General features: G+C 51.2%; 4 protein-coding genes and 1 non-coding gene across 5 annotated transcripts; 2 read left to right on the forward strand and 3 right to left on the reverse strand.

Annotated features, from left to right (window-relative positions):
* Positions 1–780: 780 nt before the first annotated feature.
* M431DRAFT_512767 (hypothetical protein) lies at positions 781–4,362 on the forward strand. The gene has a single exon (XM_024919903.1). The coding sequence runs from the start codon at positions 1,275–1,277 to the stop codon at positions 3,987–3,989; it is 2,715 nt and encodes a 904-aa protein (XP_024769295.1). The 5' UTR covers positions 781–1,274; the 3' UTR covers positions 3,990–4,362.
* A 98-nt stretch (positions 4,363–4,460) lies between these two features.
* M431DRAFT_t184 lies at positions 4,461–4,556 on the reverse strand. The gene has a single exon. It is a non-coding gene; the product is annotated as a tRNA-Arg (tRNA).
* Positions 4,557–4,820: 264 nt separating this feature from the next.
* M431DRAFT_500088 (hypothetical protein) lies at positions 4,821–5,843 on the forward strand (the record flags this gene model as incomplete). Its single annotated transcript, XM_024917885.1, has 3 exons — positions 4,821–4,904; positions 4,976–5,179; positions 5,250–5,843. 3 exons carry the CDS (start codon positions 4,821–4,823, stop codon positions 5,841–5,843), a joined length of 882 nt encoding a protein of 293 aa, XP_024769296.1.
* A 190-nt stretch (positions 5,844–6,033) lies between these two features.
* Positions 6,034–7,728, reverse strand: M431DRAFT_97128 (hypothetical protein; the record flags this gene model as incomplete). The annotated part of the gene is made up of 4 exons (XM_024924903.1): positions 6,034–6,478; positions 6,539–6,680; positions 6,734–6,842; positions 6,904–7,728. 4 exons carry the CDS (start codon positions 7,726–7,728, stop codon positions 6,034–6,036), a joined length of 1,521 nt encoding a protein of 506 aa, XP_024769297.1.
* A 2,075-nt stretch (positions 7,729–9,803) lies between these two features.
* M431DRAFT_97237 (hypothetical protein) lies at positions 9,804–11,815 on the reverse strand (the record flags this gene model as incomplete). The annotated part of the gene is made up of 7 exons (XM_024924910.1): positions 9,804–10,813; positions 10,903–11,155; positions 11,232–11,251; positions 11,309–11,339; positions 11,402–11,539; positions 11,591–11,621; positions 11,691–11,815. The coding sequence occupies 7 exons, from the start codon at positions 11,813–11,815 to the stop codon at positions 9,804–9,806; spliced, it is 1,608 nt and encodes a 535-aa protein (XP_024769298.1).
* Between the last annotated feature and the right edge of the window lie 251 nt (positions 11,816–12,066).

Here is a 12,066-nt window from a genome sequence, read left to right on the forward strand (position 1 = left end):
GGAACTGGTCCAAAGAAGGCCAACGATCCCTACTTGTGAGGCAACTATGGAGTAAAATGATGCTGGTTAGATCCATTGGCATCGTATAAATACAAATATGTCGAGAGTTGTCTTGATAGTAGACGATGTAGAGTGACACAGGCTGCCTAGGTAGGGAGTTTCACAGGATTTCCAGTTCAGAGGAGGCTCAGCAATCCATGTTGGACCAATGTAAGCACATTAAGCAAAGTTTTGATAGGCAAGCCTCTTATTTATCTCGCCTCACTTGGGCGGTCTAACAAGGATCTGGGCAAAGACGCATCGTATCCTTTGGAATAAATTATCACGAGTGAGGCTAGGACAAGCTTAAGACGTGAGTGATTGTTGGTGTCGCGGTGGTGACTTGTTTGCATCATACCTGGTACCTGTGCTGTAGCTGTAGCTGTTGGTACCTAAGCTCTCCAGGCTTCGCACTGCAAAGTCACTGACGGAGCTGTGGCTGTGCCGAGAGTTTTGCGGATAAAGGATCCGTTAGGTACGAGTATCGTATGGGGGATACACCGCAAAGTTGCATGGGATTTCAAGCTTTTGCACATGTGGTGCCCACTTGATTCATCAAATACTACTCGTCATTTTATCCATAAATTACAATCTGTCTATTCAGCCTCGTCTCGTATTCCCTGGAGAGGTACTCAAAAGCACAAGTACACAAGTACACAAGTACACAAACAAAAGAACACACGGGGAATCGCCACTTCAGCCCCTCCGTCCGATGCCGTGCATTGCGTGGCTGATGATTGCTGGTGCGTCACTCCCAGCGCCCGCTATACCGCAATCAGCAGGCATACGTACTTCGTCTACGGTACCACGGCAGCCCATCCACGCGTGCACCGCCACAGCTGGTCCCCAAAGTTTCCCAAGATACCCGCATCATGTCACTGTGCCTGTCAACGCCTCTTTGCTCTTGACTTTCCACTCGACACCCAAACAAACAAGAATTCTCTCTCTTATCTGGCTTGATTCCAAATACCTGCAATTACTTGCATCTCCCATCATCACCTCCCAGCGGTGTTTGTTTGCTTTTGCTCCTCCGCCATCATGCGCTGATGTTCTTGATCGCCGATTCAGTGACGACATCTCAAATCTCCCCACCCGATTCCATCTTCATCTTGATTCCTACAATCGACGGCTTGGCCTCTCCTTACGATCGCTTATTGATTCACAAACAAACCGGCATAGCTTGAAGAATACGAAATTAAGCTTCTTCTGTTCCGTTAGATTCATCTCCATCAAGCATGTATATCCATCAGCCTCCCAGCAACGCCGAAGCTGCTCCGCATAGGCCGCAACAGCCCACGAGTAACGACTGGACGGACGAGCAGACAGCGGGTGCTTGGGAAGATGTGGCTTCTCAGCGCCCAGCCGGTGACACAGAGGACTCCATCCCTCGACAATATATCCCTGCGTCATTGCGACCTGGTGGAGGTGCGGAAGTGGCCTTCGGCTCGCCGGATGACGAAGACAGCGTGTGGAACGAGGCTCGAAACCTGCCGTTAGACCTGAATCTGCCCGATCAGGTCCCCGATGCTCTCCGGCCGGGCGCACACCGGGCAGAGACGAATCCATTCCTGAAGAAACAGACCCCTTCCCAGACACCCTCAGACACAAACCTCCAAGCTCCTCCAATCACGCTGCAGCCGCCAACCGCCTCGCTGTCCAACTTGAGCCTGGAAGAGACAAGCATTCAGAACCCATGGCAGCCGCCCATTGGTACTCAATCTCCTCTGCATGGAACTGAGTTGCCCATTGCAATCTCACCCGGCGGGTCAGAAATTGATCCCTGGGCTCGTTTCACACCAGAGCCACCCGCCAAAGAGCCCATCTCCCCCAAGTCTGCGGATCTCATCTCTCTGCACTCCAAAGGCTCAGCCTGGGATGATGAGTTCCCGAGCGAGCATGGCAATCCAGCCTCCCCACCACAGAATGCTGCAATACCAGATGACCTCATGCGTGAGCAGCAAGTCTGGGACGACTTGGGCTCTTTGGATCCGGCCAAAGGCAAGGGCAAGGCATCCGACATTCCCGCGGCACAAGCGGCCCCGATAGACGATTGGAGCCTGATAGACTCAGAGCCTTCGAGCTCACCACAGAGACAGCCACAGGAAGACTCCTCGACAGATGCGCTTGACGAAAAGCCCGCTTTGCCTCCCCGGCTTTCGGGAAGTCAGGTACGATGGACGCCGTCACGCCCACCAGTTGACGGCAAAGCCGAGACGTACCAAGTCAAGAATATCCGATGGCATGATCCCAGCGCCTCCAACAATCCCCGCGTATCTCCCATATTGATCCAGAATGAGAATGGCCCTTGCCCACTAGTCGCTTTGGTTAACGCACTTACTTTGACGACGCCCGAGGAGATTGGTGAGACGGCGCTGGTGCAGGTCCTGCGCTCGCGGGAGCAAGTCAGCTTGAGCTTGCTGCTGGATGCTGTTTTTGATGAGCTCATGTCCCCTCGAAGAACATCGTCAGAAGATTCGCTGCCGGATGTCTCAGAGCTCTACTCATTCCTCCAGAGTCTCCACACAGGCATGAATGTCAACCCGCGGTTCATCCCCACTCCGGAGGTGATCGCCGCATACGAGCATACTTCACTCACGGAGCTCCATCCTCTTGAGCGGCGAAAGTACATTCCCGGAACTTTTGAGAACACGGCTGAGATGGGCCTCTATGCCACTTTTTCCATCCCCTTGATCCATGGATGGTTGCCACCACATGATGATGTCGTCTGCGCTTCCATGGAAAGGCACGCTGCCTCTTACGAAGACGTACAGAATCTACTCTTCCGCGAAGAGGAGTTGGAAGACAAACTAGCTACATCCGAGGAGGGCCTGACTGAAGCAGAGCAGGATCTATACCAAGACATCATCACCATCAAGATATTCCTAAACGAGTCAGCTACACAACTGACGCCCTGGGGTATTGAAGTGATTGAAAAGGCAATACGGCCGGGCACATTTGCCATTCTCTTCCGCAATGACCACTTTTCAACGCTATATTGCCACCCACACACTCGGCAACTCCTCACACTTGTGACGGACGCCGGTTTCCGAAGTCATGACGAAATCGTGTGGGAAAGTCTGCGGGATGTCAATGGTGAATTGAACCAATTCCTTTCCGGTGATTTCCGGCTTGTAAGCGGCGATGCGACCACTGGATCGAGCACCGGAGCTGGCGATTACGGAACAGACCAAGGCGGTGGCACTTGGACGACTGTCAGCAACAAGCGTGGCAAGACGAAGGAGGCTCCGCATCAAGAGGAAGTAGGGCAGCCAAGCTCTACCACCGAACAAGAAGATCGAGATTTGGCTCTCGCTCTACAGCTGCAAGAGGAAGAGGATCAGAAACACCGTGAGGAGCAGGCACGCCGGAAGCGTGAACGGACGCTGTCGGAGCAATACATTGAGCAAGCTCATTTGCCCATACCCGTCAGCCGCCCTGGTGGAGGCAACGCCGGAGTCAACAACGGCCCAAGGCGCAACTCTGGAGCAACAGCTAGCGGTAGCCAATCCCTCGCCTCGCCGCGACGGACCTCCAACAGCATCAACACAAATGCAAACAGCAGTGCAAATGTGGCCCCTGTTTCTGCTTCGACTTCACAGCGCTCTCTGCCAAATTCGGGATCGGTGTCACAGCAAGTCCGGCCTCTTGTCCCACCTCGGAGACAGGGTGTGAATCGACCGCCTGATAACTCGGATGAGCCGCCGCCGCCCTCGTATGAACAGGCTGCCCAGGTTCCCGCATACGTCCCTCCTCCGGGGCACCCCAACCACCACGAAAGCAGCCCAGCAAGCAGACAAGTATCCCGATCGAGTGTGAACACTGGCAGCGGACCGCCTGCTTCTGCAGCTCGAGGCCGCCGACCCGGAGCCCCGGTTCCAGGAGCTCGAAGGCCAGCAGTGCCTGCTTCAGCGGGTTCAGGCAGATCGGACCGAGACTGTGTGGTAATGTGATGTCGAGATGATGAGAAGGAGCTATTCATGAATAAAGTTGGGGCATTACTCATGCCAGGAATGGCGTTTTTATTGATGGGCAGGCGGGCATTTTCCTTGCAGGCGTTGTATTTTGGCCGTGATGATTGTATGACGGACGCTCTTTTCCTCTCATCCTCGAACAAGAATTGTATTTCATAGTTTTACCAAGTATTCTTACGTTTTTTCTCTAACGATATACATACTATCAATCATCAAGTTATCATTGTCATATATCGTCTGAGAAGCCGCCTATTCTATCTCCCGGCACGATTTGAATGGTATTCCCAATCATGGCAAACGACTGGAATCTCTACTAAGCGGACAAGCGCATTTGCTTCCAAATATGGCATAAACGAGGCCATATATTTCATCCAATCAAACAAAAAGTAAAATTCCCATTACATGCTGTATATCAATGCAAAAGAAGGCAAAAAAATTGCAATGGCGATTCGATGTACCAGGGACTCGAACCCTGAGCCTTAGTCTGGATCTCCCTGTTGCGGGTAGCAATAGGAGGACTACGCGCTACCATTGCGCCAGCACACCATGCAGTTATCGGGGTTACTTTTATTGCAGCCTATATGAGTATATCAACAGCATTAGGAAGGTGGTGTTTGGCGGCAGAAATCAGCAGTGTCTCGTCACTGTTGATTGTTGACATCATTGAGCTGCAGCCACTCAGATTGTGGCTTTTTTGGTTTCGATTCGCTACTAATAGAGTGTCTCTTTTGTGAGATCCATGATTTGATATTCGTACATGATTACTATTGTTATTGTTATTATTTGGAGTTTGGCTCAACAGGATTCACCATGTCGCTGATTGAGGGCTTGTTTCCGCCTTCACGGGAGAATTATGAGCTTCTCCTTCGTTGCTGGCAAATAGGCTATCCCATTGCAAGTCTCACTTCTCACTACATGGTCAATGAGAATAAGAAGTCACATGCTAATGCGAGAGGAAATCACAGATTGGATCAATGCAATGGATCATCAAATGGTACGGCATGGGCAAGACGTCTGTCAGCAGCGTCTTCAACCTCCCCGGCCGCTTCGCCTGGATGACGATGGAGTGTCCCGGATTTTTAACGCTGCTCTACGTTATGAACACGTTACCGCAGAAAGCTGGAATCGATGACTTGCCGTGGCAGAATCGCGTCCTTGGTGGACTATTCGTATGTTTTCTTCACTGATTCTTCAAGGATGAGCAAACATACATACGTGTATGCTAACACGCAACCCCAGGTCATCCACTACTCTTACCGAGCTGTCCTCTTCCCCCTCATCCAGCCATCCATGTCCCCCATCCACGTCGGCGTCTGGGCCCTCGCCATAGGCTTCCAGCTATGCAACGCCCTCTGCATCTCCTCCTGGCTCTCCGCCTACGGCCCAACCACCGCCGAAGCCTGGTCCTCCGTGTCATCCATCCCACAATTCATCATCGGCATCGGCATCTTCTATCTCGGCCTCTCATCAAACTTCTTCCACGACGAAGAGCTGCGCGAGATCCGTCGTCGCGAGCAAAAACGTCAGGAACGCCTCCGTAAGCAGGCCGGCGACAAGAGCGGCAACAACGCGGCCGGCGTGGAGAAGCACTACCAGATTCCGCAGGCGGGACTGTTTCGGTACATGCTGTATCCGCATTATTTGTCCGAGTGGGTTGAATGGCTTGGGTTTTACATGGCTACTGGCTGGGGATGTGCTCCAGCGAGGGCGTTTCTCGTGAATGAGATTTTCTCGATGCTGCCGAGGGCGGTAAATGGGAAGAAGTGGTATATTGAGAGGTTTGGAGAGGAGAAGATTGGCAAGAGGTGGGCAGTCATTCCGGGTATTTGGTGATGCTGAGATGAGTGCACATCTTTGTATAGAACTTGGATCCTAGCCATGGCGTTTGCTAATGTTAGACCCGGCATTGTACATACGAATAGAAAGTACACTGTGAATTTACATCAATTCATTGGGTAATCATTATCAATATATATCTGAGGTTTTATCCAAAGTCCTCAAGATCCTTTATCATACACATCGTTTAATAATGCGGCTTGCCCTTCTCCGTATAAAACTCCTTCGCCCACGCCACAATGTTCGCAACCTCAGCATCAAACACCTTCTTCACACCCTCATTCGCATTCGCGTTCCTCACCAACAAATCTCCACAGTGCGCCGCTCCAGGAACGATGTGCACGGGATGCTGGGCCGTCGAAGGCAGCGGGCCGCCAGGCCGGTTCGTAGCCATGACGGTAGCAGGCCTCCAGGGATCAAACTCTCCGGCGGTCCACTGCAGACGGTGGGTGTTGACGTTGAACCAGCCGCCGGTGACGTGGTTGACCTTGTCGGTGGTGGCGCCCTTTGCGATGCCGTAGGTGTATTTGCCCTCGCGGGGGAAGAAGAGCTCGCATTGGCGCTCGAAGTAGGGCTCGTTGACAGTGCGGGAGACGAGGTTGCCCTGGCCGCGGACCTGCCACCACTTGAAGCTGTGATGGTGTTAATATGATATGCTCTCTTTACAATGTGTGACTAGCTTCTAGACTTACGGCTCGTTGCAGAGGAACCAGTTCCATTGACGGTTGGCGCTGTTCCCAACAGTGAGATCAGTGAACAGGGGGCTCGATGCGTTGTACGTGTTGTAGCAAGACGTGTCGTTGGGGTTGGACCAGTATCCATAACCGGCACAAGCTGCTCAATTGTTAGATTCTATCCAAAAAGATGTTCAGAGGTCTACAACTTACATCCAGGCAAGCTCTGGGTGGTGAACCACTTGGAGTATCCAGCCAAAGCCTTGGTCAGACCAACTCCCTTGGCTCCGGGAACAGGGCCAGTGCTGCCAGGCCATTGGTTCTGTTGTCAAACTATCAGTAAAAAAATCATTTCACAGACAATCCAGGTCTATTTCACTTACCTCGACATAGTCGCACATCTCAAGCAGCGGGTTGACGGCATCCGAGAACAGCACGCTCTGCCAAGTATACAATCCATTGTTCAAAGCAGCACCGAAATCAGCATCCTCGAGATCAGCCAAGCCAAACTGAGTCTTCAAGTCATGCTTGGCCTTCTCGCTGTGTCCCTGAAGCACCTGGTCCACGTGCTGGATAACCTGGGCATAGTCCGAAGAGCAGTTCTTGGGCATCGCCAGCTTCACCTGTTCAAAGTACCGCCACAGCTCGCCGACGGCCTCGACGACGGGGCTGGAGCACGAGTACGCCCAAAAGGTTCCAGGAGCGAGATCCTGCACCCAGGCCGTGAGGGCACCGCTGTAAGAGCAGCCGACGAGGACCCAGGGAGCCTTCTCGGGGGTGCTGGTTCGGTTCAGGTCGAAAGGAAGGACGACGTTTTCGGCAAAGTAGACGAGATCCTTGACCGACTGCTCCAGAGTGAGGTACTGCATGTTCTCAGTGGAGAGGATGTCGTAAGGCGAGCTCTGTCCCCAGTAGCGGTGCTCAATGATCAAGGCACCGGCACCGAGTTCCTGAGCAGCGACGCCAGGAAGAGTCACGTTGGTCGTGTATCTCTCGTAGCCATCCAGAGCGCTCTCATTAGGTCCCATCAGAATAACGGGGCCTCCAGGCTTGTAGAACTCTCCGTTCCACGCGTATCTCTGCTGAAAGGTGCCCAGCTCAGGGTGGTCATGGTCAATGAGCTGCTCAAAGAAGGCGTGCTGAGGCCCAGTGGCGTCAGCCTGGGTGAAGGACTTGATGGCCGGGACTTCGGGCTTGCGAGGTCGCATCTCCAGGTTCACGAGGGCGGAAGCAGTTCCCGCGAGCATAAGAAGCTCGACGATGGAAGTGGAGGACCTCATCTTGACGGATTTTGGTCTAAGAGGGCACCTTGGACTCAAACTCTCCCTCTCTCCTCTCAAGAAAGCAGACGTCCAAGGACGCGACTTATATACCCCTTCCTCCCCTCTGTTCAATTCTCTAATTCCGGCTGTACCCCACAGATCCTTGAAGAACTATTGTATTCGCAAGGTAACATCACACAAGTGCCCGCCTAGCTACTCTTGCCAACAGGCAAAAAGTTCCGCATCATGGAGCCTGTTCCTAGGCGGCACGACAGGTACGGATCCCTGACCTGACGCCTTTTTTTGGCCCGCCAGGTTTTGGTCACCAATAACAAAGAGTTCTGCTTCGGCTTCCTGCCGAGAGGAGAACAATGCCGGCATCCCATCTCCCGCTCATTCATCAAACTTGGCATCCCCGATCAGCCATTTGCAGAACAATGGCGAAATCGGATTGGTCAGATTGCGAAAGAAGTTCTTTTTTTCACAGCCCCAGAAAACAAAGGATCCTTGAGCAAAACCCAGCAAAAGGCTCTACGAGGAATAGGCCCCGTCCTGCCTAAAAGCCCAAGTACGAGTAAGCCCGCATCAAACCTATCCGGCGGAACAAAGAGCCCTTCCTAGACAAACAAAATGGACTTGGACTTTTGCCATTCTCCGGCATGCCAGCAAAATACCCCTGGTCCATCGCATTAGCTGCCGGTCTCCGTGAATCCAATTCAAAAGATCCCCGTGTCGCCGCTCGCCAACTCTATCTGCCCTTTGCCACTTTCAGGCGACCTTCCCGATAGGGCATGAGGCTAGCCGGGGGGTCGGCCCATGCCGGAGGCTTTTGTTAGTGAGCGAGCCGCCATTCTGTGTGAATGCAGTGTAGAAAATGCCCTGCCGGCGGAATTGCCTTTGTTGGAGGCCAAGGACTTTTGGATCGGCGGAGGGAAAACAAATGATTCTCTCCGGGTGGACCGGTGGGTTTTGTTCAAGATTGGTTCTGAGAGGCTATTAATACTGGCCCCCATCTCCGATCACAATCTGCGATGACTTGTTCTACCTGTTCGTATGGGCTGTTCAATTGACAGCTTATGAGAGGCTCCGTAGATTAATTTGGATCGGCAGCTCACTTTCCCCATATTCCTTCGTGCAGCCAACCGTCTTGGCGGATTCGGCCACCCATCTCTCCGAGGCGGGATTGTTTGCTTGACTTCAGAGTACCTGTGGTTTAGCAAAGGCGGTCTGTAGATTGCAGCCGGAGGAGACCTTTGCTTTGAGGCCTCTCAAGCCTCTCAAGCCTCTCAAGCCTCTGCTTACCTTGCATGAAGATGCCCGTCCTTCTTGTGCGACGCAGGATATAATTACCTAGCCTTTGGAACAAGGCTCCGCTACCCTTCCTTCTGTAATATATGCCTCGTGGGAGTATGCAGGTTGTTGATTGGGATTAACGATGTGGACCAAGTGGTCGGCTGTACCCATTTGATGCTCAGTCTGCCGTGCTCCTTCGTATATTCAACATCTACTAGCAGTCATGCCGTAGAAACTTATTACATTGCCTATATATAAACTACTACGTTTCACGAGCCGGGAATGCGCATCTAGGCCAGTCAAGCCCCTCGTACGACCTGGCGCTGTGTTCAATTATTAGATCGTTGTGACTCGTAGGTTCCTAGATTGAGAGCTTGTGTGATAGTCTATACGAACGTCTAGAAAAAGCTATTGAGCTCAATGCCACAATATGAATTGCTGATTCAGTGCCAATTGACGTCATTACTGCATTGAAGCATTACTGAAGTTGGGGGCGGACAGTAATATGATCCAATAAATAGTTGAAGTGCAGATGCGCGCTTTACCACAACATGTTAGTTGTCCAATTACTTCAATAATCACCGCTATCAAGCAGAGGAACACACTCTTCAGTCATCATATTACAAATCCCAATTATAAAGTGTAACCATTCAAGATACATACGATGTTACTATTATACAAATCCTCGCTCTCATGCATCGATGCAAGCCTCGCCAGCCTTGCCAAGCTCAATCATCGCCACTCTCATAGAGACTGCTCACAGCCCATCCGTTCAACAAAGTATACTGACTTAAAGGCGACGTCCCCGTCAATGGGTCATAATGTTTCCTCTCTCCACAAAGCCTATCATTTCCATACTGCACACAGGGCCGGCCTTGCAAAAGTGCCGCAACTTGTGCACCTGCTTCACGACCCTCAAACCAAGCTCCATGAAGAAACCCAAAGTACTCAGCACTGGTAGCCTCACCCGCAAACCACAGTCGTCCAGTATTAGCCCGCAGATTCTGGTGAGCTAGTAATGAAGTACCTGCTGGCCAGTTTGAGTAACTTCCAAAAGACCACGGCTCAGAGGCCCAACGAGGATATGTAAACGCGATTGGCTCCGGGATGGTGACGTTAGGGAACATTTGGCGGAGGACTTCCATGGCCTCTGCTTTGGTCTCTTCATCCGTCTGCTGCTCGATACGATAAGATTCATCACCAATGACAGTTGCAAAAATGATGTTGGAGCCCGGCATGAAGCCTTCAGTCGAGAGGGACTGCCAAACAGGATAATAGCCCCTCGTAGTAGGCGAAGCATACAAAAAGTATTGCGTATCTTCAGGCCAGAAAGCCTCATTAAACTGCAAAAAGACCTTGGTATACGTGCCCATGGCGAAATTCTGAATCGCATCTTGCTTCCACCCCGGCAACTGTGGTGAAAATCCAATCGCGTTGCTCTGAAGCACACCCAGTGAAAAGGTCGAAATGGCGTAGTCCGCAGATACGCAGCTACCGTCGTGGCTGTACACTGTGACGCCGTGATCGGAGTAGGTGATGTTTGTGATACGAGTGTTGAGGAGCAGGCGGGTGTCGTTCTTGGTGAGGAATGTTGAAGCTTCGCCGTCAATGATGGCACTGTAGCCGCGTGGGTCAATAACGAAGTTGTTGGCGTCGCTGAACTGATTAAAGGTGAGGTTGCTGCCTGCAACACCAAAGATGAAGGATGACTCTTCTGGTGGGAAAGCAGCCTCCCAGTCTAAAACATTGTCAGTATACGCATATACCACAAATCTACATCCCACAATTCCATGTGCAATAACCAGATTGTTCCTGTTAAAAACTTACCCCAGTTCCACCACTCAGCTGCCTGCTTCTTCATGTCGCCGTGTTTGGGATTCCATCCGGCAGTGGATAGGCCAGCACGCATCGTCTGATCCTGCAAATTCTGGACAAGTAAGCGACCAGCCTTTGCGGCAGCTTTGTCGTATGCAGTTCCATATTCATCGATGAGGCCAGAAAAGTCTGTGAAGCCTGTTTCATCGTAAGTCAAGATGGAGTCATAATCCGAGTAGGTGTTGGCGAGATGGTATTTTTTAGCCTACATACGATGTTAGCGAGACAAGCTCTAAACAGATAGAAGTTATTTCAAGACTGGTTTAATAAACATCACTTACTAGTGTATACACGGGATTCTCTGTACACTGTCAGCGACTTATTTTTTTTGTAGAGACATGGATCACGAGCCACTTACCTGGGCCTCCAGGATTTCCGAGACCTTGTATCTAAACATTCACATCAGCACTTCGTCTTATCAACAAAAGACATGTTCCGGAACAATACATACCCAATTACATCCATACTCGATAACATATGGGCTTCCATCTGACTTTTTGCCAAAGTCGCCATGCCACGCCCGTCCACCAATTCGATCATTGTACTCAATAATGACGAAATCCGACACCGAGGCATTATGTAGGGCTTGCTTCATAGATAGTTAGTTCTGTAGAGCGTAGTAGCTAATGATAAGACTTACAGCAGCGGTGATGCCTGCCATTCCCGCACCTCTACAGACATGTAAGTATGGTTTCTCCAAGGATCTGGCATTCAACTCGTTGAGTCTCAAAGATACTCACAATATCGCCACGGACGTCTTCCTACATGTTTGATCACTATTGCTGCTAACTGGTGCGGCAGTAATAGACGGAATCCATCCCGCAAGCACTGCAACCACACCGATTTTAAAGTTGTTTGGCGCCATTGCTGTTTATTCCGAAGTGTCTAAATAATATCTCGGGATCTACGACATGTTCAAGGTCGCATTATATAGACCAACCATCGTCTCGCAATAGCTCTCCCACCTCGTATCTACTCCTCACGGCATACAATCAAGTCAATAATTAAACAATGATCCCGCATTTATGCACGTCTAGCATGGTTTCTGCATAGACAAGGCGAGCATCATCACATACTCATCAACAAACATGTGAGGAGCTGAATACAAAACGAGGC

This window comes from Trichoderma harzianum (genome assembly GCF_003025095.1).
Source record: "Trichoderma harzianum CBS 226.95 unplaced genomic scaffold M431scaffold_17, whole genome shotgun sequence".
Classification (NCBI taxonomy): Eukaryota; Fungi; Ascomycota; class Sordariomycetes; order Hypocreales; family Hypocreaceae; genus Trichoderma; species Trichoderma harzianum.

Bases quoted from the DNA above. Each gene is read 5' to 3' on its own strand.
- M431DRAFT_512767 (XM_024919903.1), top strand. From the start codon at position 1,275: ATGTATATCCATCAGCCTCCCAGCAACGCCGAAGCTGCTCCGCATAGG.